This window comes from Paralichthys olivaceus, chromosome 8, assembly GCF_024713975.1.
Source record: "Paralichthys olivaceus isolate ysfri-2021 chromosome 8, ASM2471397v2, whole genome shotgun sequence".
NCBI lineage: Eukaryota > Metazoa > Chordata > Actinopteri > Pleuronectiformes > Paralichthyidae > Paralichthys > Paralichthys olivaceus.
This window is the reverse complement of record NC_091100.1, coordinates 230001-253573: the sequence shown is the minus strand read 5'-3', so window position 1 is coordinate 253573 and position 23573 is coordinate 230001. Positions and strand designations below refer to the sequence as shown.

The window sequence follows — 23573 nt, the reverse complement described above, 5'->3', positions numbered from 1 at the left end:
GCTGCAGTTGTTGATTCTTTAAATGACTCTGATGGATGATTGATGGGGAGGTTCTTTTTTTAAAAGTCAAACTTCACTAAAGTTTTCTCAGTTTCTGAAACTTGATGAATCAAACATTCTTAATTAATGAACCGTTCGTTGAAGTCTGAGGACACAAATGTTTTATTGCTTCTGATCATCGACTGAAGAGTTGATGACGTTTATCTGATCAACCACGTGACGTTATTTAAAACTCCTGAAAACGACTTTCACTCTGTTTGTCTCACTTCGCTTCCCGTAGAGAGGAGTGGGCGGGGCCCAGAGAGGTCAGGGGAGCGATGCATGCTGGGAAAGCACGTGTTTGCGGAGACGTGAAGTTGCGTCGTGTTTCTGATCGTTTTCGTTGTTTCTCGAAAACTTGACGTTGATTTCACTCGGTGCTGCCGGTGAGTGTGACGTCACCCCGCTGTGTCGCTGTGTGGGGAAACGTTTTATTTGATTTTCTGACGTGTTTATCATTGAATCACCAATCTTTAGTTTATTCATTCCTCAGAAATGATTTAAAACCTTCTAAACTAAAAGAACCTCCGTTTATTATTCAGTAAAAATCTCCTTCACATAAGATAAGATTATACTTCATTATTGGGGGGGGGCAGTACATCAGCAAGTACTCAGTAACAAGAAGTACTTCAGTGTGAGGAATATAGAAATACTAATATGACTGAAGTATTGTGATGGCACAGGATGTCGCAGGGGCTCATGGGAGTGCTGTGTGTTTTGTTTACGTTCACACTTGGGTCATGTGGTTTGTGTGGTTGTGTAGGGGGAGGGGCGTGAGCTGGTAATAGGAATTCAAATAGTTTATTAAAACATGAATACAACCAAAGCTGCAGTCTGTGGGGATCTGACTGATCGTTTGCTGTGTCCTGGAGGTGGCGCTGTGACTCAATATCTTCTTGGGTCTAAATTCACTAAAATGTTCCCGAACAATCGTCACATCGAGACGTAACATTTTACAGTCAGCTGTAAATAGAAGTTTTTATTAAAGTTCAGTTTCATCCCTCACATGAACTGATGATTTAAAGAATCAGTCAGTCACACCTGATGCTCCGTCATTATCCAAACATAAAGACGTGTGGGGGTGTGGTTTAAACTCGTCACACGATGTTTTAACACAAAACCACTTCACAGCTCGAGTCCAAGTTCTTAACGTGTTTCCGTTTTGTTTTTCAGGATTTTTCCACAATGTCGTCCAAAAAGAACCAGGGCGGCGATGAGCGCTTCGCTCGGGTGCAGAGGGACCCGCGCTTCTGGGAAATGCCCGAGAGGGAACGCAAGGTCAAGATCGACAAGCGTTTCCAGTCCATGTTCCACGAGAAGCGCTTTCAGGTGAAGTCCACAGTGGACAAACGAGGCCGCCCCATCAACCACACCTCCTCCGAAGACCTGAGACGCTTCTACAAACTGGACTCCGAGGACGAAGAGGACGTGGAGAGAGAGGAGGTGACGGAGAGAGGGAAGAAGGTGAAGCTGGTGAAAGGTGAGAGAGAAGCAGTGCAGAGCAAAGAAGATGAAGACGAGGAGTCTGAAGATGAAGGTGAGAGGATGATCTTCATCCACTAGTTTCAGTTGTTCACTTTATCACATCGTTTAATTTCCAGCTGAAAGTTCTCAGTTAACTTCGTTGTTTCATCTGAGACGAAAAAAGAAAAAGCTGTGACATCGGTCGTTGTCGTCTCTCACTGTGAGGGATGATGGGAGTTGTAGTCTTCATTATAAGCTAGTTGTCATGGTGCAGCAGTGAGGGATGATGGGAGTTGAAGTCTTCATTATACGCTAGTTGTCATGGTGCAGCAGTGAGGGATGATGGGAGTTGTAGTCTTCATTATAAGCTAGTTGTCATGGTGCAGCAGTGAGGGATGATGGGAGTTGTAGTCCTCGTCCTTCAGTGTTGATGGGATCTAAAACAAGCAGCTGATTCACTCCAGTAGAAACAGTGAATGAAGCAGCTTCATGTTAAACTCATGTTTCTCTGACTCGTCTCTGAGGAGTCGAGCTGCCGCTAACGCTCGCTCAGCTCGTTTCTCTGAAAACTTCAGATCCAGACGTCCGACGACTCGAATCCTTCATCTGCTTCAAACACAGTTAAAAACCACCAAGATGTGAAAAGTGTAAAACTGTAATAAACTGGATAAAAAGTCACTTTGACTCTTCTGACACATGCACGGAGGATATGGCGCCACCAACAGGCGACCACAGGAGAAGTGACCTCGATTAAAACTACAGATTTCTGCAGGTTTGAAAATACAGTGTCAAATAAATTTTTCAGATGATGAAGAGCAGCAGCAAAGTGAGGAGGTGCAGGGCGTGGACCTGGGAGACACAGATGGCAGTGAGGAGGATGACGATGATGCAGAGGAGGAAAGCGAGGTTGAAAGTGGATCGGAGGAGGAGTCCGGTCTGGATTCGGATTCAGATAGCGACAGTGGGCCGGATCTGGCCCGAGGTAAGGGCAACATCGAGACCAGCTCAGACGAAGACGACGATGACGGGGTGGACGCCATCCTGAGGAAAGAGGAAGAGGAGATCGAGCACGACTGGGGCGAACTGTGCAAAGATGCTCGGCGGAGCGATGAGGTAACGTCCGAGCCTGTTCGTCTTAAAGCTGAAACACATACACTCAAACATTAACTGTGTGTGTGTGTGTGCGTGTCAGGTTTCCACTCGACTCGCCGTCTGCAACATGGACTGGGACCGCATGAAGGCCAGAGACCTGCTGGCACTGTTCAACTCCTTCACACCACAGGGGGGCGCTGTGCTGTCTGTCAAGGTATTGAAACAGACTGTTTCTCCGTCGCTCACTTAGAACCACGAAGATTTGCATTATTGTTATAATTTTTATTGTTGGATTTCACTTCTGTCCGTTTGAACGTTCTGGATTTTTTTAATGAATAATCATTGATCAGAGTTCAGAGAATAATTCTTGATGCAAAGAACCAGACGTGTTTAGACGACTGATTTTTCGGAGTGTGTTTTGGTTTTGATCAGATAAAAGTCAGGATCTTGTGGTTGAACGTGGTTTCACATCAGGTTCAAGTCTTAATCGTCAGCATCGCTCTCACTTGAATCTGGTTCTGAGCGTCGTCATCACTAAAATATGTTTGTGGTGGATCTCGTCTCATCAGTATCATCAGCTGAGCTTTGATCCACATCATGTCAGCCGTTTACACCAATGAGCGTCTGTTTGTGAGTTCAAGATGGTGGACAGGTGTGAAAGAGAGATAAACAGCAGTGCATGCTGGGTGTTGTTGTCCAGATTTACCCGTCAGAGTTTGGGAAGGAGCGGCTGAAGGTGGAGGAGACTCAGGGACCGATGGAGCTGAAGGCTCTGCCTGAAGACTCAGAGGACGACACTGAGGAGGACAGGTCTCACATGCACACACATGCACACACGCAGACGCACACACATGCACACACACATGCACACACACACACACGTGTCGTCTTCCTATGAATCTGACAAGTGCACGTGTGTCTCTCAGGGTTTACAGGGAGAAGATGCGTAACTACCAGTTCAAGCGTCTCAGATATTACTACGCCGTGGTGGAGTGTGACTCGGCCGAAACAGCCGCTAAGATCTACGAGGAGTGTGACGGCTTCGAGTACGAGAGCAGCTGCTCGGTGCTCGACCTCCGGTACGAGAACCTGGGAACTTCAAGAACCCCCCCCACCTCCACCTCCACCACCACCATTTCAAGTGACTGACACTCAAACCTTTTTGTGACAGGTTTATTCCCGACGGCGTCGCGTTTGCTGAGGAGCCCAAAGACGTTGCGACGGACGTGAATCTGTTGGCGTACACGCCCAAACTGTTCAGCTCGTCTGCCACGGCCACCTCAAAGGTAAGATGGCTCCTGTGACGGCTTTCTGTAAATTGTAGCGTCGGCACGTGAGGCGTTCAGGTACACCTGTACTTCAGAAAACAACTGGTTACACTCCTGCTCCTCTAAACTGAGTCTCTGCATTCACACATCGGAGTCTGTGTCGGACCAATCAGGTGCAGCTGACGTGGGACGAGATGGACCACGATCGAGTGACCGCCTTCAACAGGAATTTCAACAAGGACGAGCTGCTGGAGATGGACTTCAACGCCTACCTGGCCTCCTCCAGCGAAGAAGAGGAGGACGAGGCTGGAGCGGTTGAGTTTGGAGAGCAGGCGAGCGGAGACAGCGGCGGCGAGGCCGAAGGTGAGAGATCTCATCGGGAATCTGTTTGTCTTCTATGATGAGAGGAAGCAGGACTGAGGGTTTGTTTTCACAGCTGAAGAGACAGAAGAGACGAGAGAGGTGGTGGAGAAAGAGAAGAAAACTCCGGAGGAAGAAGAGAGGAAGAAAAAGAAGAAGGGCGAGGATCAGATCTCTAAGTACAGAGAGCTGCTGAAAGGTATCCAGGACAAAGAGAAGAAGCTGCAGCACGACAAAGACATGGAGATGGAGATCACCTGGGTGCCAGGTACTTATTCATATATATATTATAATATTATTTAGTGTATATATATATATATATATATATATATATATATTTGTTTCTGTCTTTAAACCCCAACCACACTCTGCCCTAACTGCAATAATAAGTCCAGATGTCACAGGCGGCCTCAGAATAAGCATCAGGGTTCATTCCACTGACCTGTGTGTCGTGTGTTCAGGCCTGAAGGAGACGACGGAGCAGCTGGTGAAGAAGAAGCTGGAGGGGAAGGACGAGCTGACGCCCTGGGAGGAGTTCCTGCAGAAGAAGAAGGAGCAGAGGAAGCAGAAGAAATCTCAGAACAAACAGGCGAGTAGAAGCGATGCTCTGACCGGCGCTCAGTGTCTGAACGTCTTCATCAACAGCTGAGACACTTTTATTCATTGTTTCTGTGTCTTCCACCAGGAGGCGGCAGAGGACGAACTCAGCGACGATGAACTTCCTCCAGACGTTGACCTCAGCGAAGCTTTCTTCACCGAGGAGCTCGGTGCGACAGGTGATCAATCAATCAATCAATCAACGAATGGTCTGATTCACACTGGAACGTTTTCTTTCTTAGAAAAGACTTTGAACCACCGAAGAGAGAAAAGCTTCATTTTGTTGCTGTGTTGAGCACTTTATTAGGAACACCCATATATTAATGCGTTCATCCATCAGCCAATCAGGAGTCAGAGTGCAGAGTCACGGGCTTCAGGACCCGTTCACACCTTGATTGGTTCAGACTTTTCAGTTTCATCTGGTGTGTCTGCAGATCTGAAGAAACAGAGGAAGAAGAAGAAGAAGCTGGAGGAAGAGGAGCGAACGGCTGAGGAGGAAGAAGAGCTGGAGAAACAAAAGGTCAGAGGTTCATCTCATGTGACATCATCAAACCTGCATCAGACGTCACACTGGTTTCCTAAAGTGTGTGTCTGTGTGTGTGTGTGTGTGTGTGTGTGTGTGTGTGTGTGTGTGTGTGTGTGTGTCTCTCTGTGTCTCTCTGTGTCTGTGTGTGTCTCTGTGTGTGTGTGTGTGTGTCTCTTGTGTGTGTGTGTGTCTGTGTGTGTGTCTCTGTGTGTGTGTGTGTGTGTGTGTGTGTGTGTGTCTGTCTGTGTCTGTGTGTGTGTGTGTGTCTCTGTGTGTGTGTGTGTCTCTTGTGTGTGTGTCTCTGTCTGTGTCTGTGTGTGTCTCTGTCTGTGTCTGTGTGTGTGTGTCTCTGTGTGTGTGTGTGTGTGTGTGTCTCTTGTGTGTGTCTCTTGTGTGTGTGTCTCTGTCTGTGTCTGTGTGTGTGTGTCTCTGTGTGTGTCTCTGTGTGTGTCTGTGTGTGTGTGTCTCTTGTGTGTGTGTCTCTGTGTGTGTCTCTCTGTGTGTGTGTCTCTCTGTGTGTGTGTGTCTGTGTGTGTGTGTGTGTGTGTGTGTGTCTCTGTGTGTGTCTCTGTGTGTGTCTCTTGTGTGTGTGTGTCTCTTGTGTGTGTGTGTGTGTGTCTCTGTGTGTGTCTCTGTGTGTGTCTGTGTGTGTGTCTCTGTGTGTGTGTGTGTGTGTCTCTGTGTGTGTGTGTGTGTCTCTGTGTGTGTCTGTGTGTGTGTGTAGGCGGAGATGAGTCTGCTGATGGAGGACGACGCAGACGAGAAGAAGCACAAACACTTTAACTTTGATCAAATCGTGGAGCAGCAGAACTTGAGCAAGAAGAAAAGGAAGAAGCTGCTGAAGAAGGGGGAGGAGCCTCTGGAGAACGACCACTTCCAGGTAAAATCCTCGAGTGGAACTTTATTTAAAACGACAGACGGACGACATCAGTTTCTTAAAGAGATTGAATTCAGCTTCTTACAGCAGCGGTTCAGACGAATAACTGAAAGATGTTATTTTGTATTTCAGCTCTATTCATATCGATGTACTGTGAAGTCGTAGTAGAAATATTCATCGTTTACACAATCATACTTCAAATCTCAGTGAATCAGAGACAACGAAACAAAGACGAAGCAGTTCTTAGTTATTTTTTACACTTGAACAAACATGATGCATCTTTATCATCTGAGTCCATCAACAGATCCACCAACACTGAAAATAAATATATTGCTCCTGAAACAGAATGAATTATAAAGTAATAATATGATCGAGACGTTCACTGCTGCTTCCTCGCGTCATTAAATCTCGTTGATTCACCTTCACGTTACTCATGAAGCTTCTTATTGGTAGTTTTCCTCAGTGACACGCCTCTTCCTGTCTCCATGCAGGTGGATGTTAAAGACCCTCGCTTCCAGGCCATGTTCACGTCGCACCTGTTCAACCTGGATCCGTCCCACCCCAGCTTCAAGAAGACCAGAGCCACCCAGAGCATCGTGGCCGAGAAGCAGCGCAGGCGAGAGGAGCAGCGGCGGCGGAGGGACGATGACCTCAGCGCTCAGACGGCCACGCGGACAGAGGCCTCCGCCGAAGCTAAACAGGAAGTGGCGGGAACGAAATCGCAAAGTGACTCTGATGCTGTGACGGCGAAGAAGCCCATGGATCCGAGTCTGTCTCTGCTCGTCAAGTCAATCAAAAGCAAAACGGAGCAGTTTCAGGCTCGAAAGAAACAGAAGCTCGTGTAGGTTCGAGGTTGTGACGGACCGAGACTCTTTCCTGAGTTTATACAGGAAAACAACAGGAAGTAGATGTGAAAGAGTTGAAACGAAGGTCACAATCATGAAGTTCATCTAAACAAACATCTGCAGGGTTTGAACAGTCGTCAAAGTTTGAGATGGTTTATAATATTTAATGAATCAGATTTAAAGATGTTTCCACACATGAGCGGTGAAAGATGTTGTGTAGTCAGTGTGTGTAGCAGATTGTCGACTCGTTCACAACAACAGGAACATGTGGGGACATTCAGGTGAGGGGAGGAGCCTGTAGAGCAGCAGGAGGCGGGACATGGCGTCTAAACTGTGTAAAGATCAGAGTTGTTGTTTACAGCTCGTCCACACGGCGTCGGCCCTCATCACCAAAACATCTGGACGTCTTCGTCTTTCCAAGTGGACGTCTTCGTCTTCTACGTGTACGGCTCCTCTTCTTCATCCTGAGACGTTTGTGTTCTTCAGTTTCACGTCGCTCACTGAGAAGGTTCCAGATGTTTCTCTCAGGGACTCACTCTGACATGTTACAGATGTTTGACTAGAGGCGGCAGGAGAAGATCCAGAATAAATTCTTTATAACAGTCTGTTAGAAAACAGTAATTGTATCTGTTAATAAAGTTGTACACGATAAAGAGACACATTCTGTTCATGTTGATCATTTTAATTAATGTTATATTAAATACATTCACATGTCTTCATGCTGTAATCTTCAGAGTCTCTGTCCTCAGACTGTCCATCGCTGCAGCTCCTCCTTTCAGCCTCTGTCTCAAACACTTGGTTTTAGCTCCTGTCTCTTTAAGAGCCCCTCCCGTCAACGTCTGCTCTGATTGGTCACGTGAAGGAAGCGTCGACCTCCGCTCTCGTGCTACCTGCTCTGTCGGGGCGTGTCGCCACAGATTTAGTTTTTTTAACTTGAAAGAAAAAAAAGAAGAAAAAACAACAGGTTTTAACTTGGAGCCGTTTGTTCTCCGTCAGATTATTGTCAACTTGTTTCCTATTGATTGACTCATCGATTATTGGCTTCAGCTCATCTTGTGTCGCTGATCGCACCTGATTGGTTGTTAATTAGACGGATGATAACCACAGGCGTGCTCCTATGGTCCGGGGTATTCGAAGACAGCCGCTGCTCCCATCCCGGTCCCGATGCACATGGACACGACGCCGTACGCCCTGCGGTCAAAACACCAGACGGGTCTCAAACAGTTCAATACATTGAGGGTTTGATCACGTGTTTGTTTCAGCTCGACACGAACCTCTTCCCTCTGCGTTTCAGCTCGTTGAGCAGCGTCACCACCTGTCGAGCTCCGGTGCAGCCCAGAGGATGACCCAGAGCGATGGCGCCGCCGTTTGGATTCACCTTCTCTGGCGGGATCCTCAGCTTCTCCACACAGTAAACCGCCTGACGACAACAAGAGAACACTGACACCACAACTTCTCCGTCCTCTGACCTCAACTCACGAGTCTGGATCACGTGGATCTGGGTTAGGGTCGAATCTAACCCCCAATTCTTTGATCTGATTTTTCCTTCGTTAAGTTTCTTTTATTGACGAATTTAATTTTAACAAAAGAGACGAACTGACCTGACTCGCAAACGCCTCGTTGATTTCAAACACGTCAATATCGTCCAGCGTCAGTCCTGAAACACAACGACACAGAGTGAAGCTCGACAATCACCACACACACACTCACACACACACACACACACACACACACACATACACACACACACACACACAAACACACACACACACACACTCACACACACACACACTCACGCACTCACACAAACACACACACACACACACTCACACACACTCACACAAACACACACAAACACACACACACACACACACTCACACAAACACACACACACACTCACACACACAAACACACACACACACACACAAACACTCACACACACACACACTCACCAGCTTGGTCCAGAGCTGCGGGGATGGCAGCCGCAGGTCCAATGCCCATGACATCAGGAGGGACCCCGACCACGGCGCTCGCCCTCAGGACCCCGAGCACCGGCAGACCCAGAGCCTCCACTGCAGACCTGCGTCCAATCAGCACGGCGGCTGCTCCGTCACTCACCTGGCTGGAGTTACCTGACACAATGTGTGTGTGTGTGTGTTAAGAGTTTGTTGCCGCTCAGAGACAGTAACCTGCTCCTGTTGTCATGACGACACTGACTCACCTGCCGTAGTGCTGCCGTCAGGTTTGAAGGCCGGCCGCAGTTTACGCAGCCCGGCCAGAGTCGTTCCAGGTCTGATGCCATCGTCTTTGAGAACCGTCACCTCCCGCTCTTCACCTGCGTCGTCCAACAACTTGGTGGTGACGGGAACGATCTCCTGGTCGAACAGGTTCATGTTCTGAGCCCGGGCCGCTCTGTGGAGGAGTCGTTCTGTTAGTACACACGACCACTCCTGCTCTGCTCCTGCCCCACTCCTGCTCCTGCCCCACTCCTGCTCCTGCTCCACACCTGCTCTGCTCCACACCTGCTCTGCTCCTGCTCCACCCCTGCTCCTGCTCCTGCTCCACACCTGCTCCACACCTGCTCCTGCCCCACATCTGCTCCGCACCTGCTCCACATCTGCTCCACACCTGCTCCTGCCCCACACCTGCTCCTGCTCCACACCTGCTCCTGCCCCACACCTGCTCCTGCTCCACACCTGCTCCTGCCCCACACCTGCTCCTGCCCCACTCCTGCTCCTGCTCCACACCTGCTCCACTCCTGCTCCTGCCCCACTCCTGCTCCTGCTCCACACCTGCTCTGCTCCACATCTGCTCCACACCTGCTCTGCTCCTGCTCCACCCCTGCTCCTGCTCCACACCTGCTCTGCTCCTGCTCCACCCCTGCTCCTGCTCCACACCTGCTCCTGCTCCACACCTGCTCCTGCTCCACACCTGCTCCTGCCCCACACCTGCTCCTGCTCCACACCTGCTCCTGCTCCACACCTGCTCCTGCCCCACACCTGCTCCTGCTCCTGCTCCACACCTGCTCCTGCCCCACACCTGCTCCTGCCCCACATCTGCTCCACATCTGCTCCACACCTGCTCTGCTCCTGCTCCACCCCTGCTCCTGCTCCACACCTGCTCCACACCTGCTCCACACCTGCTCCTGCTCCACACCTGCTCCTGCTCCACACCTGCTCCTGCCCCACACCTGCTCCTGCACAGATCCAAGCAGCTGCTGTTCAACAGATAAAAATTGAATAAATGACTCGTTTACTTTTGTTGAGAGTTCAGAGCGAAGGCGTCCTGTTTTTCTCGGGAGATTCCAAATCTCTCCGCAACGTTCTCTGACGTGATGCTGCAAAAAACATGAAACGCACAAGAGTCACAGCAGGAAGAGAAGACGACCGTCTGCTAACTCGAGAACATGAAGGAACACTGAGCGCCCTCAGAACTGCGTTTTATACTGATCATTAAAAATATGACTAATCATTATCTCTTAAATTCTCTCCTTAATATTTTCATGGTTTTGTAAAAGTGTTCTGTTCGTAATAATAAATGTCCTGAATTTGTTGTCTTCGTTCATGAGACCTGATGCAGCAGCCGTCTCACCCCATCGGCATGATGCAGTCTCTGGCCTTGTCGTTGTCCATCAGCCTGGAGCTCAGATCTCCAGGGTTCCCCATCGTACGCAGAGACATGCTCTCCACACTGGAACACGCAAAACATGTCACATGTCACATCTGCTTCCAGACACACGAACAGTTTGCCTTCATTTAATTCAGAGAATGTACAGGCCTGTTATTGGGGAGGTTCTCAGGATTGTTCAAGCTGCTTGAGTGGTCAATGGGAGGTTGTAGAGGTGTGATAGTTTGTACCAGGGGCATTAAGAAGGTTGAAGTGGTTACTGAAAGGGTTCTACGGTTGGTTTTAATGGTCAGGAAGGTTGTGAGGTCCTTGATGAGGTTCTGTTGGCTTTCGAGGAGGTTCTCAGGATTGTTGAGGGTACGTTAGTGGTCGATGGGAAGGTTCTAGAGGTCCTGTCCATTTGTTCGGGTTCAACAATAGTTTAAATTGACATTAAGAAGGTTCTAGAGGTCCTGTAGGAGGTTATGGAGAACCTTAAAAAGGGGAATGCTTTCTTAAAGAATGTTTTTATTATCGTGGAGGAACTTCAGATCTTCTGTCGACATGTCTCTGTGTTTTTATTACGTTATGAAGAAGAGAATTGAATTTTTCTGATTAGGAACAACAAATGAAACGTACCCGCAGGCGAGGCCCAGGTCAATGGATCCACTTCTGATGGCTCCTGCACAAACACACCAGAGCATTCTGGGTAAATAAACAGCAGCTGTGTTCTCTTCGGTCGGTTTGAAGTGTTTTTTACCTGCTACATTAAAAAGAGCCTGAAGTCCAGAGGAGCACTGTCTGTTAACAGTGTAGACGGGAACTGTCTCTGGAAACCCACTGAGAGGACGACAAGAAACTTCATCCAGTGAAAACAGTAGAAACACACAGTATGAACAAATATACAGTACATATACATAAACATACATATATATATATATATATATATATATATATATATATATATATATATATACACTGGGTCTGTATAGTCTGACCTGAGGAAATGAGCCACTCTGACCATCAGCGCTCCAGCTCCAGGCTGCAACACATTACCTGGTGAACGACAACACAACGTGTCAGGAAGGATGATGGATGGATGAGGGAAGGATGGGTGAGGGAAGGATGGATGAGGAAAGGATGGATGAGGGAAGGATGGATGAGGGAAGGATGGATGAGGAAAGGATGGATGAGGGAAGGATGGATGTCTCACCTACACAGATGTCTCCAAGCTGATTGGGTGACAGGCCAACATCTGTCAAAACAGCTGTCATGACCGCGCTCAGCAGTTCGTCAGGAGTGGTGTCCTGAAACACAGGAGACACAGCTGAGTGGGAGCTGAAGGTTCCTCCTCCTGTTCTCCTCTGACAGACTCTAGAACCACAGGAGAGGAGCCTGGTTCTACAGGAGAGGAGCCTGGTGGCTGAAGGTTCCTCCTCCTGTTCTCCTCTCACAGACTCTAGAACCACAGGAGAGGAGCCTGGTAGCTGAAGGTTCCTCCTCCTGTTCTCCTCTCACAGACTCTAGACCCACAGGAGAGGAGCCCGGTAGCTGAAGGTTCCTCCTCCTGTTCTCCTCTTACAGACTCTAGACCCACAGGAGAGGAGCCTGGTTCTACAGGAGAGGAGCCCGGTAGCTGAAGGTTCCTCCTCCTGTTCTCCTCTCACAGACTCTAGAACCACAGGAGAACCTGTGTTTTGGTAGTGAACTGATCGGTCCGGTGTTATCAGCTCCGGATAATAAAGTGAATCCAGTCTAGAGAACCAGTGGAGTCCCAGATGTTTACAGATGTTTCACAGGTTAAACTGCTGTTACCTTGAACGATCCTCTCTTCGCCCTGCAGATGGCGCTCCTCAGCCCGTGGACCAGCACCACATCGTCCCGTTCGTTCCTGGCCGCAGCTCCGGCTCCTGACGCGCAGTGTGAGCTGCAGAGCGCCCCCCTGTGGTCAGAGGTCGGAAACAGGTGACCAGAGAGAACCTTTAATCTGAACATGACGACGATCAAAGCGGTCTCTCGGTTTTATTTCCGCCCTCAGTGTCTCTGAGTCACACTTCCGCAAACAGCGAGGACGGAGACAGACGAGGGACAAACACAGCGCCCCGCCCCCTCTTCTTCTGTGGTGACAAGCCTGATACTGAGCTTTATTTTGAAAGGGCACCGAGCATCTGACAGGAAACTGTATTTTACTCACATGAACAGAAACTTTTACACATTTTATTAAACTTTTACACATTTTATTAAACTTTAAAACTTTTATACATTTTATTAAACTTTTACACATTTTATTAAACTTTTATACATTTTATTAAACTTTAAAACTTTTATACATTTTATTAAACTTTTATACATTTTATTAAACTTTTATACATTTTATTAAACTTTTATACATTTTATTAAACTTTTACACATTTTATAAAACTTTTACACATTTTATTAAACTTTTACACATTTTATTAAACTTTAAAACTTTTATACATTTTATTAAACTTTTATACATTTTATTAAACTTTTATACATTTTATTAAACTTTTATACATTTTATTAAACTTTAAAACTTTTATACATTTTATTAAACTTTTATACATTTTATTAAACTTTTATACATTTTATTAAACTTTTACACATTTTATTAAACTTTTATACATTTTATTAAACTTTAAAACTTTTATACATTTTATTAAACTTTTATACATTTTATTAAACTTTTATACATTTTATTAAACTTTTATACATTTTATTAAACTTTTACACATTTTATAAAACTTTTACACATTTTATTAAACTTTTACACATTTTATTAAACTTTAAAACTTTTATACATTTTATTAAACTTTAAAACTTTTATACATTTTATTAAACTTTTATACATTTTATTAAACTTTTATACATTTTATTAAACTTTTACACATTTTATAAAACTTTTACACATTTTATTAAACTTTTATACATTTTATTACACTTTTACACATTTTATTAAACTTTAAAACTTTTATACATTTTATTAACTTTTACACATTTTATTAAACTTTTATACATTTTATTAAACTTTTACACATTTTATTAAACTTTTATACATTTTATTAAACTTTAAAACTTTTATACATTTTATTAAACTTTTATACATTTTATTAAACTTTTATACATTTTATTAAACTTTTACACATTTTATAAAACTTTTACACATTTTATTAAACTTTTATACATTTTATTACACTTTTACACATTTTATTAAACTTTAAAACTTTTATACATTTTATTAACTTTTACACATTTTATTAAACTTTTATACATTTTATAAAACTTTTACACATTTTATTAAACTTTTATACATTTTATAAAACTTTTACACATTTTATTAAACTTTAAAACTTTTATACATTTTATAAAACTTTTATACATTTTATAAAACTTTTACACATTTTATTAAACTTTTACACATTTTATAAAATTTTTATACATTTTATTAAACTTTTACACATTTTATAAAACTTTAAAACTTTTACGAAAGCGTATTGCATTCACTTGAAAAACAAAAAACTCAGTTTTTTTGGAGTAATTTCTTGTATTTTTTGGAATATTTTTTTCTGTTATTTCTGACAAATGTTATTTTTTTGTTTATGCCCAGATTTTTTTTGTTTCTGTTTTTCGGACTAATTTTTCTTCTGTTTTTTTTCATTGCATTCACAGTTTTTCAGATTATTATTTCAGTTTTTCTGAGTAATGATTTTTTTGGTTTTTCAGACTAATTATTTCTGTGTTTTCTGACTAATTAGTTTTTTCTGTTTTTCGGCCAAATTTGATTTTTTTCTGTTTTTCAGACTAATTTTTCTTCAGTATTTTTTCATTGCATTCACTGTTTTTCAGATCATTTTTTTATTAGTTATTTTTTCTTCTTATGTTTTTCTGACTAATTTGTTTTTTCTGTTATTTCTGACAAAAAAAAGTCTTTCTGTTTTTCGGTTTTTCTGACTAATTATTTCTGTGTTTTCTGACTAATTTGTTTTTTCTGTTCTTTGGCCAAATTAATTTTTTTCTGTTTTTCAAAATGTTTTATTTTTCTTCTGTTTTTCAGACAAATTTTTTTTTTCTTCTGTTTTTCAGACAAATTTCTTTTTTTCAGTTTTTCAGACTAATTTTTTTGTTTCTGTTTTTTGGACTAATTTTTTTGTTTCTGTTTTTCAGAATATTTTATTTTTCTTCTGTTTTTCAGACAAATTCAATTTTTCAGACTAATTTTTTTGTTTCTGTTTTTTGGACAAATTTTTTTGTTTCTGTTTTTCAGAATATTTTATTTTTCTTCTGTTTTTCAGACAAATTCAATTTTTCTGACTAATTTTTTTGTTTCTGTTTTTCGGACTAGTTTTTCTTCTGTTTTATTTTATTGCATTCACTGTTTTTCGGATAAATTTTTTTCTGTTTTTCAAAATGTTTTATTTTTTTTCTGTGTTTTCAGACTAATTTTTTTGTTTCTGTTTTTCTGACTAATTTTTTTGTTTCTGTTTTTCTGACTAATTTTTTTGTTTCTGTTTTTTGGACTAATTTTTTTGTTTCTGTTTTTCGGGCTAGTTTTTCAGACAAATTTTTCTTCTGGTTTTTTTCCATTGCATTCACTGTTTTTCAGAATTTTTTATATTTTTTCAGTTTTTCAGACTAATTTCTTTTTTCTGTCTTTCAGACTTATTTCTTTTTTCTGTTTTTCAGACTAGTTTTTTTTTCTGTTGTTTTTAAGACAATTTTTTTTCGTCCTGTCTTTAAGTCATATAGATGATATTATATTATCATTCGTACGGAAGCGTGTAATTTTTTTTTTTTCAGTTTTTCTGAATTATTGAGATACTTCGAACTCCCGCGAGAGCCACCAACCTGCAAGTGACTCCCATGGACCTATGGTGACTCCTGTCCGCACATACATGTCTCATCTCAGCAGAACTGAATGGACTTTCCTTCTGAACAACCGCAGAGTCCTCAGGTGTCTGCGCAAAGACGACAAACTAATGATAACTAATGATAACTAACTAATGATAACTAATGATAACTAATGATAATGAGTCTTAAACCCAGATCAAAGTCAACCTTGATTAAACTAAACAAGGTCATGTTGGTTTCCATCACATCGAGCTCTCGCTAAAGGAATGAATGTGTCTATTGTTTCAAATGCTCTCTGAACTCAGAAAAAAACTAGTCCGAAAAACAGAAAAAAGAAATTATTCAGAAAAACAGAAAAAAATATTCAAAAAAACAATAAATGAGTTTTTTTGTTTTTAAGTGAATTCAATACGATTCCGTAAATATGCTTCCGTAATCGTTTATGTATTTTTAAACTTTTAAACATTTTATTAAACGTTAAAACTTTTACACATTTTATTAGACTTTAACACTTTGTACATTTTATTGACCTTTAAAATGTATATACTATTTATTAGACTTCAAAATGTGTATACATTTTATTAAACTTTAAAATGTATATACTATTTATTAGACTTTAAAACTTTATACATTTTATTAAACTTTAAAACTTTTATATATTTTATTAGACTTAAAAAATAATATTAATTTTAAAATATATATTAATTTTATTAGACTTTAAAATGTACATACATTTGATTAGATTTTAGAATTTCTATACATATTATTAGATTTTTAAGTTTAAATGTATCTTAATTAGACTTTAAAATTCCTAATCATTTTATTGGACTATACTTTTATACATTTTAAATGAATCTTTATTAATCTTTAAACTTTATATTAATTTTATGAGAATTTAATAAATGTATCTTTATTAGACTTCATACTTCATATAAATTTTTATTTAACTTCTACTTCCTTTTCGTTTTTTGTATATCTGATCATGAGCAGATTAACATTTTCTTTTTATGTTTTATTAATTTCATTCTTTTTATTTGTATTAATTAGCTTTTATGTACAGTCGTCTGTTACTCTAATGTAACGTTTGATTTGAATTCCTGTTTAGACACGATGCTGTTTTCATATTGCTTTTATTTATAGTTCTTATCCTTGTGAATGACTTTATGTAATTCCCTCTGTGTCGAGCATCTGTCAAAGTATTTTGTAAACTCTCTTTTTCAATGTGCTTTCTGAATAAAGGGACATTTATATATAAATGTTTTGACTTTGAGTCCATGAGACTCAGAGAAGTGACACAAATCAAATGTATCTTTTATTTCCAGATGTTTCTGTTCATAAGGCCACGACTTGCTGCACATTCAGGTTGGAATCAGACGACAGGAAACAAAGATGTCAAAAAATATAGGAAGTATTTTCTCATCTAACAGATAGAAAACAGTTTTCTTCAGTTTTCAGAGTTGGGCGGAGTTTAAGGACTTGCTCACAGAAACATTCTCCCAAAACTGTGACGTTACAGAAACAACGAAAGAGCAAATCAAAGAACAAATCAAAGCACAGGAGTTAAAATTATAGACAGGATGAGTGTAAATACATATAGATATCTGTTTAAATACAACATATAAACAAAAGACATTGAAAATGAATCATTTCTGAAAAGCTGATGTGTAAACAGATCGATGTTCAGGTGAATTATGGGTAAAATGACCAGATTTCATCAGACATGAAGGAGAACCCGAGCAAGTGTGACGAGTCATCACAGCACAAATATAAACTTATTATTCAGCTTTAAAACTAAACATGAAAGAAACATAAACAACTAAATTTTAGTGCTTCACCGTTTTTAAAATCCTTCAGCAACAAGAAAAATTTAAATCTGAAAAAGATTCAGCTGAATCAAAACGTGTGTGTGTGTGTGTGTGTGTGTGTATGTGTGTGTGTGTGTGTGTGTGTGTATGTGTGGTCACATCCTCGTCCAGAGTACACGTGTAAACATCAAACACACTTGTTGATCAGCTAGCTGGTCAGTGCTTCATGTTATTATAAAGCTCGTTATCACCATGGTAACATAACGGGTGAACGACAAACACACATGATCGGTCTCATCCGTTATAACAACTTTTGAACTAAGAATGTAAATAAAGACGACTCGTCTCCATCATCAATAACTGATCAAACCAAACTGATGAAACACTTGAACGAACATCAGAGATGAGAACGAGCTGAAACGACAGAAACATCTTTACAAACATTTATTTAACGTCTACTTTGAGCTTTTAGTTTGGTCCAAATCCCGTCTGCTAACGTGGAGGATAACCTATACTGCTGCCAGACACCAGGGGGCGATTGGTCCACTTTGGCTTCAGTTTAGGGATCCGTCACGTCGGCCATCTTTATTTACAGTCTTTGATCTGGACAAACATTCGTCAAGATTCGCTGACGACAGCAAAAATACAAAATGAAAGTCAGACTGGTCCATTACGGTGAAGAGGTGAGTGTGTGTGTGTGGAGTCTGCAACCTCAAGTTACCCATAAGCCCCTTCTCTGAGAGACAGGGTTCAACTTCAAGGTAATGTGACTAATCAGACTCATCTCGTGTCTGTGATGAATCCAGGAGTCCCTCCCTCCTTCAGCAGCTTCCTGAGAACTTCAAAATAAAAGTCAAGAGTCCTCGCTCCTCTGGCTCAGGCGTAGAAGATGAGCTCGGGGATCTGACCCCCCTGCACTCCGGTGCCATTGGTGCTGTCTGATGAACACTGGAACTGGAAGGTCACTTTCCCACACTGCACCTCTGTCATGCCCTCCTGACCGAAGTAGCTTAGCTCGTTGCCATCCAGCACAACGCTCGCGGTATAGAAGGTGTCCGGCTCGATCTGCACCGGGTACTCAAACCAGACAGTGAAGGTGCTGCTGGAGCCGTCAGAGAAGTACTTGATGATCCTCTGGGCCATCGGCACACCCTGACGCTTCAGCTCGATCTTGGCGCTGTACTCTGCTGAGCCGCAGCTGGAGCCGTACAAACCAAAACCAGCGATAAAAACGCGTTTGTCTACGGCGAACTGGATGCTGTCGCAGCGACCTCTGTACCGCCACTGGTTGCTCCGGTAGGCGCAGGACTGGAAGCGGTGACAGCGCTGTGGCGACAGGCCTTTACGAGGTTTGGTGCAGAACAAGAGTTCAGGCTTCTTGGCGGCGGTGTACCACAGGAAGATGTCGTTGGTCTCGTTGAGTGTGAGCACATCAGACTGAGCGGCTCCGTTGGCGAAGTCCTCCAGTGTCATGGTGGGGATGCGGATCAAGTAGATTGCCTTTCCCAACACCAGACGCTTGTTCTCGATGGTCGGTGCGAGGTCTTGTCGTTGGCACTCGGCCTCAGCCCAGTTCAGCGCCGCGTCGAACACCACCATCTCTTTGGCATTGAGCGTTTCTCTCCGCAGGATGCTCTCCAGTGTCTGAGTGTCGATGTCGCAGAAGCCTTCGGAGCGCAGAGCAAGCTCGGCCTGTGCGTCGATCACCTCCCAGCAGCGCTGCGTCAGGTCGGGCTCCTCGAACAGGCAGCTCTGAGACAGCAGCACACAGGCGTTCTTAGCACTCAGGCTCGTCTCCAGGAAGTTGACGCAGGCCCGGGCCAGATGAGGCACGATGTACTTTTTGGCAGCATAGAGAGTGGCGAGCACCGTGTCGGCACATAGGTCGATCTCGTCACAGTAGATGTACCTGAGGAGGTCAAACATAGACAAACTGCCGTCACTTCTTGTCAGGAGACGATTCTGTACATTTACATCAAAAAATAATGAACGTGAATAAATCAGCTCAACATACTTCAACATGGCGAGAAAGGAAGGAGGCTCCACGTCAGGGATCCGGATCTCGTCCTGATCCTCGGCCAGTTCACCGTAGAACATGGCGTGGAACACGGAGCTGCCTACCGCCAGGACGTACTGTCAGAGCAGAGGGACGAGATTTATATCGTATGAAAACATGAGGGCGCTGGTCACGTGACCCAGGTTTTTATGAATACTTTACATATGAAGAAAAAGTAAACTTTGTGCTCCTGAATAAAACGACGGTGTCTGCGGGTCGCTGCAGGTCCTGAGAGAAAAACTAGTTTTAAATCAAGAAACTTTTTATTATTCTCTGAAATGATAAAGTCAAACTTTCTCATGAATAATGACAACTCTTCAAAGTCTGGAAATGAATGATAAGAACCCGATTACATTTCTTTACTGATAAATCTGAGTGAAAATAATAAAAGAGACAGAGAGCAGCAGAGATGTGATGAATCAACATTTCTCATAAATGTGTGACTCTAATGCTTGTTATATGTTTTACAGGTATATCATTTATTTTTACTGACGATGACCTGCTCGTGATTTTTGTACCTTGTGTCCTGGGACTCGCTGCGTCCCACCAGGTGGCCCGACCACGAAGTGAACGTCCGCCATCATCTCATTGTTGAACATGACTGAATTTCTACAGAGACACAGGATGTGAGTGTTTCATGTAGAAGAAGAAACAGACGTGGTGAGAAACTGTGGTGACGTAGCTGCACCTCCATCATGGATGGAATCTGACTCTGTCCTGAAACTGATCATTTAACTTTAAACAATATCATCGGACCTGTGTCGCCCAGCTGCTCTTCATCATGTGGAGGAGATGTCTGAGGAGATGTTGGTGGTGGATGTAGAGGAGGTGATGGAGGAGGTGATTATTGATTATGGAAGTGAAGGTGGAGGTGTTTGATGTGGAGGAGGTGATGGAGGAGAGGAGATGATGGAGGCTGTGATTATTGATTATGGAAGTGAAGGTGGAGGTGTTTGATGTGGAGGAGGTGATGGAGGAGAGGAGGTGTTTGATGTGGAGGAGGTGATGGATGTGGAGGAGGTGATTATTGATTATGGAAGTGAAGGTGGAGGTGTTTGATGTGGAGGAGGTGATGGAGGAGAGGAGGTGATGGGGGCTGTGTGCGGGCTCACCTCTCCCGGACGGTTGGGTACAGGCCCTGCCAGGTGCAGCAGCTCTGAGCTCCGGGGTGGAGGTTGTTGTTGGTCTCGTTCTGCCGCTGGAGGTTGTGGACGGAGACCGGAGGAAGCAGCTTCTTCCCGGGGAACAGTTCTGCGGCCATTTTGGTCCCGTCAGGCCGCAGTCCGGCTCATGACTGACCGGCGGAGCTGCACCGAAACCCGGACACACAGGAACCAGAGCTCCGCTCAAATCTGAGGGTTTTACACTGGAGCTAAGCTAACGTTAGCAGAGGTAGCGTGAATTCCGCTAAGTTTCCAAAGATCACAGGAATCGAACCTTTCAACAAAATCAGCTCCGTGTTCATAATCAAAGTTTAAAATAAAGAACAAACGAGTTTAAACATCAAAGACGGTCCACGATTACTTTAGCTTGTTGTGCTAGTTAGTTAACTAGCTAACGTACCCGCTAACTACAGATTAAACCGCTGGTTCAAGCTTAAACTCACTTCAGTTAACTACAGTTCAAGCTAAACTCACTTCAGTTAACTACAGTTCAAGCTAAACTCACTTCAGTTAACTACAGTTCAAGCTAAACTCACTTCAGTTCCACTTTTATTCGTCTTCACCTCTTCTCGCTTTGATCTCAGATGTTTGTGAGATTAGCTTTGTTTACAGTAGCTAGCTGCTTCTTCTACTGCTGCAGACATGAGCAGGATCAGCTCACTGAAGGAACAGCACCGCCCCCTAACGGACACTCAGAAAACATGATCATTATTGTTATTAATGAAACTTCAGTTATCATCTTATATTGTAAGATTTGTTATTTAAGTTTTTCTCAAAAAACAGATTCAGTATTTTGAACTGTTTGAAAAGAAAAGTGATTTTTCAGCTTAAGTTCTTGAATCACATTTAAATTTTTCATTTGATCAGTTTGTTGAATCAATATTAACTGAAATCTAAAGTTAGAAACAATCAATTAAATATTTACACATTCTGCATCTTTACATCTTTTATTATTACATTAGAAAAACAGCCTTTATATAACATTTAGTTGAATTCTTACATTTTCCCTCATTTGTTCTCCAGAGGATCAGAACAGGTTCATTTTATCTTGAAGCTTTAAGTAACTTTATTACAGTAACTAAGTAAATGTGTAATTGGTGATTTAACTGAACACATGAAATGAAAACATTAAATTCAGGCTCAGTTTCTTTTCTTCTAGTGTTTTTTATTTTCCATAAAATGTCTTATATATTTTTTAAAACAAACATAAAAGTTAATGAATGAAGTGCGTGAGCGTGTGACGTGCCACGGTGTGTTCACTTGAGTAAAGTTGAGCTAAAACAACACAAACAGCCTGATACACAACATATTTCTTTATTGTTGTTATTGATAAATCTGTCAAAATGAAAAGAACATGGAAAACAAACCAGTTTATGTACAGATTAGTTTCTATACTTTGTCTATAGTGTCACTGTACACATCAACAATAACACTTGTATTTACACTTCAGCCTTTGGCCACTGAAGACAACAAAATAAAATCAGCTGCCTAAGTCACGCCGGGTCTCCGTGGTAACGGTTTTATCATCAAAGTGTTGAACGGTAAATGAGATGAAGAATAAATGAAGAATAAATGATTCTGTTTGTCGAGGATCAAAAGTACGTTTAGAACATAAACATTATATTTTGTTCACTCTGATGTGATTCTGCTCGTTTTCATGTCAGAGAAGAAAAAGACTCAAACTGTTTCCACACATGAGCTGTGTCACATGTTGTGTAGTCATGTTGTGTAGTCATGTTGTGTGGACATGTTGTGTAGACATGTTGTTTAGACATGTTGTGTAGACATGTTGTGTAGTCATGTTGTGTACACATGTTGTGTACACATGTTGTGTAGTCATGTTGTGTAGACATGTTGTGTACACATGTTGTTTACACATGTTGTGTACACATGTTGTGTAGTCATGTTGTGTAGTCATGTTGTGTACACATGTGTAGACATGTTGTGTGGACATGTTGTGTAGTCATGTTGTGTGGACATGTTGTGTAGTCATGTTGTGTAGACATGTTGTGTAGTCATGTTGTGTAGTCATGTTGTGTAGACATGTTGTGTAGTCATGTTGTGTGGACATGTTGTGTAGTCATGTTGTGTAGACATGTTGTGTAGTCATGTTGTGTAGTCATGTTGTGTAGTCATGTTGTGTAGACATGTTGTGTAGTCATGTTGTGTAGACATGTTGTGTAGTCATGTTGTGTACACATGTTGTGTAGTCATGTTGTGTAGTCATGTTGTGTACACATCTTCTGTACGCATGTTGTGTAGTCATGTTGTGTGGACATGTTGTGTAGTCATGTTGTGTAGACATGTTGTGTAGTCAGTGTGTGTAGTCATGTTGTGTAGACATGTTGTGTAGTCATGTTGTGTACACATGTTGTGTAGACATGTTGTGTAGACATGTTGTGTAGTCATGTTGTGTAGTCATGTTGTGTACACATGTTGTGTACACATGTTGTGTAGTCATGTTGTGTAGACATGTTGTGTAGTCATGTTGTGTAGTCAGTGTGTGTGAAGCAGCAGATTGTCGACTCATTCACGACAACAGGAACATGTGGGGACATTCAGATGAGGGCGGAGCCTGTAGTAAAGACGTCTCCTCTTCTTCATCCTGAGGACACGAGGACTCAAACTGTTTCCACACATGAGCTGTGAAGATGTTGTCTGCACATGTTCTGTACTTTGTGTTTCACGTGAAGAAGCAGCAGGAGACATTTTTTTTTCTTCCAGTTTCACGTCCGATCCAGAAACTGACGGATGTCACAGGTCACATGACCACACCCTGACAACTGATTTCTATCGTTCAAACATTTTAGAAAATTACCTAAAAGTTGTAGCATTGGTGAAAACCTGTGTTTTAAAAGAGTTTCCTCCACGATTGATCAGTAAAGCTGATTTAAACTCTGTGTCTTCACGGATAAAGTTTGTTCGCTCGGCTCAAACATAAGAAAACTATTCACCGACTTTCACTTTACAGTTAAAGTTTCCCTTAATTCACCAGGTTAATAAATA

General features: G+C 42.4%; 3 protein-coding genes and 1 long non-coding RNA gene across 9 annotated transcripts; 2 read left to right on the top strand and 2 right to left on the bottom strand.

Moving 5' to 3' along the window:
• Nucleotides 1-240: 240 nt before the first annotated feature.
• esf1 (ESF1, nucleolar pre-rRNA processing protein, homolog (S. cerevisiae)) lies at nt 241-7725 on the top strand. The gene is made up of 14 exons (XM_069529573.1): nt 241-425; nt 1213-1576; nt 2309-2616; nt 2696-2809; nt 3296-3405; nt 3522-3674; nt 3767-3881; nt 4037-4226; nt 4300-4491; nt 4685-4812; nt 4909-4999; nt 5255-5340; nt 6071-6226; nt 6715-7725. Exons 2-14 carry the CDS (start codon nt 1225-1227, stop codon nt 7066-7068), a joined length of 2349 nt encoding a protein of 782 aa, XP_069385674.1. The 5' UTR covers nt 241-425; nt 1213-1224; the 3' UTR covers nt 7069-7725.
• Nucleotides 7726-7734: 9 nt separating this feature from the next.
• acaa1 (acetyl-CoA acyltransferase 1) lies at nt 7735-12770 on the bottom strand. Of its 4 annotated transcripts, none has more exons than XM_069529598.1 (13): nt 12490-12770; nt 11888-11981; nt 11673-11730; nt 11435-11514; nt 11314-11356; nt 10660-10758; nt 10325-10405; nt 9290-9480; nt 9021-9200; nt 8670-8725; nt 8343-8488; nt 8140-8259; nt 7735-8000 (listed from the first exon to the last, which is right to left on the bottom strand). In XM_069529598.1, exons 1-12 carry the CDS (start codon nt 12667-12669, stop codon nt 8184-8186), a joined length of 1284 nt encoding a protein of 427 aa, XP_069385699.1. In that variant the 5' UTR covers nt 12670-12770; the 3' UTR covers nt 7735-8000; nt 8140-8183. The 4 variants fall into 4 exon arrangements, with proteins under 4 accessions (XP_069385699.1, XP_069385700.1, XP_069385702.1 ...); XM_069529599.1 differs by having other exon boundaries at nt 7735-7958; XM_069529601.1 differs by lacking the exon at nt 7735-8000 and adding an exon at nt 12155-12346 and having other exon boundaries at nt 11888-12069; nt 12490-12734.
• A 4072-nt stretch (nt 12771-16842) lies between these two features.
• LOC109647773 (BTB/POZ domain-containing protein 3) lies at nt 16843-21240 on the bottom strand. Of its 3 annotated transcripts, XM_069529587.1 has the most exons (5): nt 21104-21240; nt 20517-20711; nt 19923-20013; nt 19363-19481; nt 16843-19257 (listed from the first exon to the last, which is right to left on the bottom strand). In XM_069529587.1, the coding sequence occupies exons 2-5, from the start codon at nt 20663-20665 to the stop codon at nt 18225-18227; spliced, it is 1392 nt and encodes a 463-aa protein (XP_069385688.1). In that variant the 5' UTR covers nt 20666-20711; nt 21104-21240; the 3' UTR covers nt 16843-18224. The 3 variants fall into 3 exon arrangements, with proteins under 3 accessions (XP_069385688.1, XP_069385687.1, XP_069385686.1); XM_069529586.1 differs by having other exon boundaries at nt 16843-19481; XM_069529585.1 differs by lacking the exon at nt 21104-21240 and having other exon boundaries at nt 16843-19481; nt 20517-20804.
• Nucleotides 20238-20500, top strand: LOC138411083 (uncharacterized). The gene is made up of 3 exons (XR_011243729.1): nt 20238-20371; nt 20407-20424; nt 20456-20500. It is a non-coding gene; the product is annotated as an uncharacterized lncRNA (long non-coding RNA).
• Nucleotides 21241-23573: the final 2333 nt, after the last annotated feature.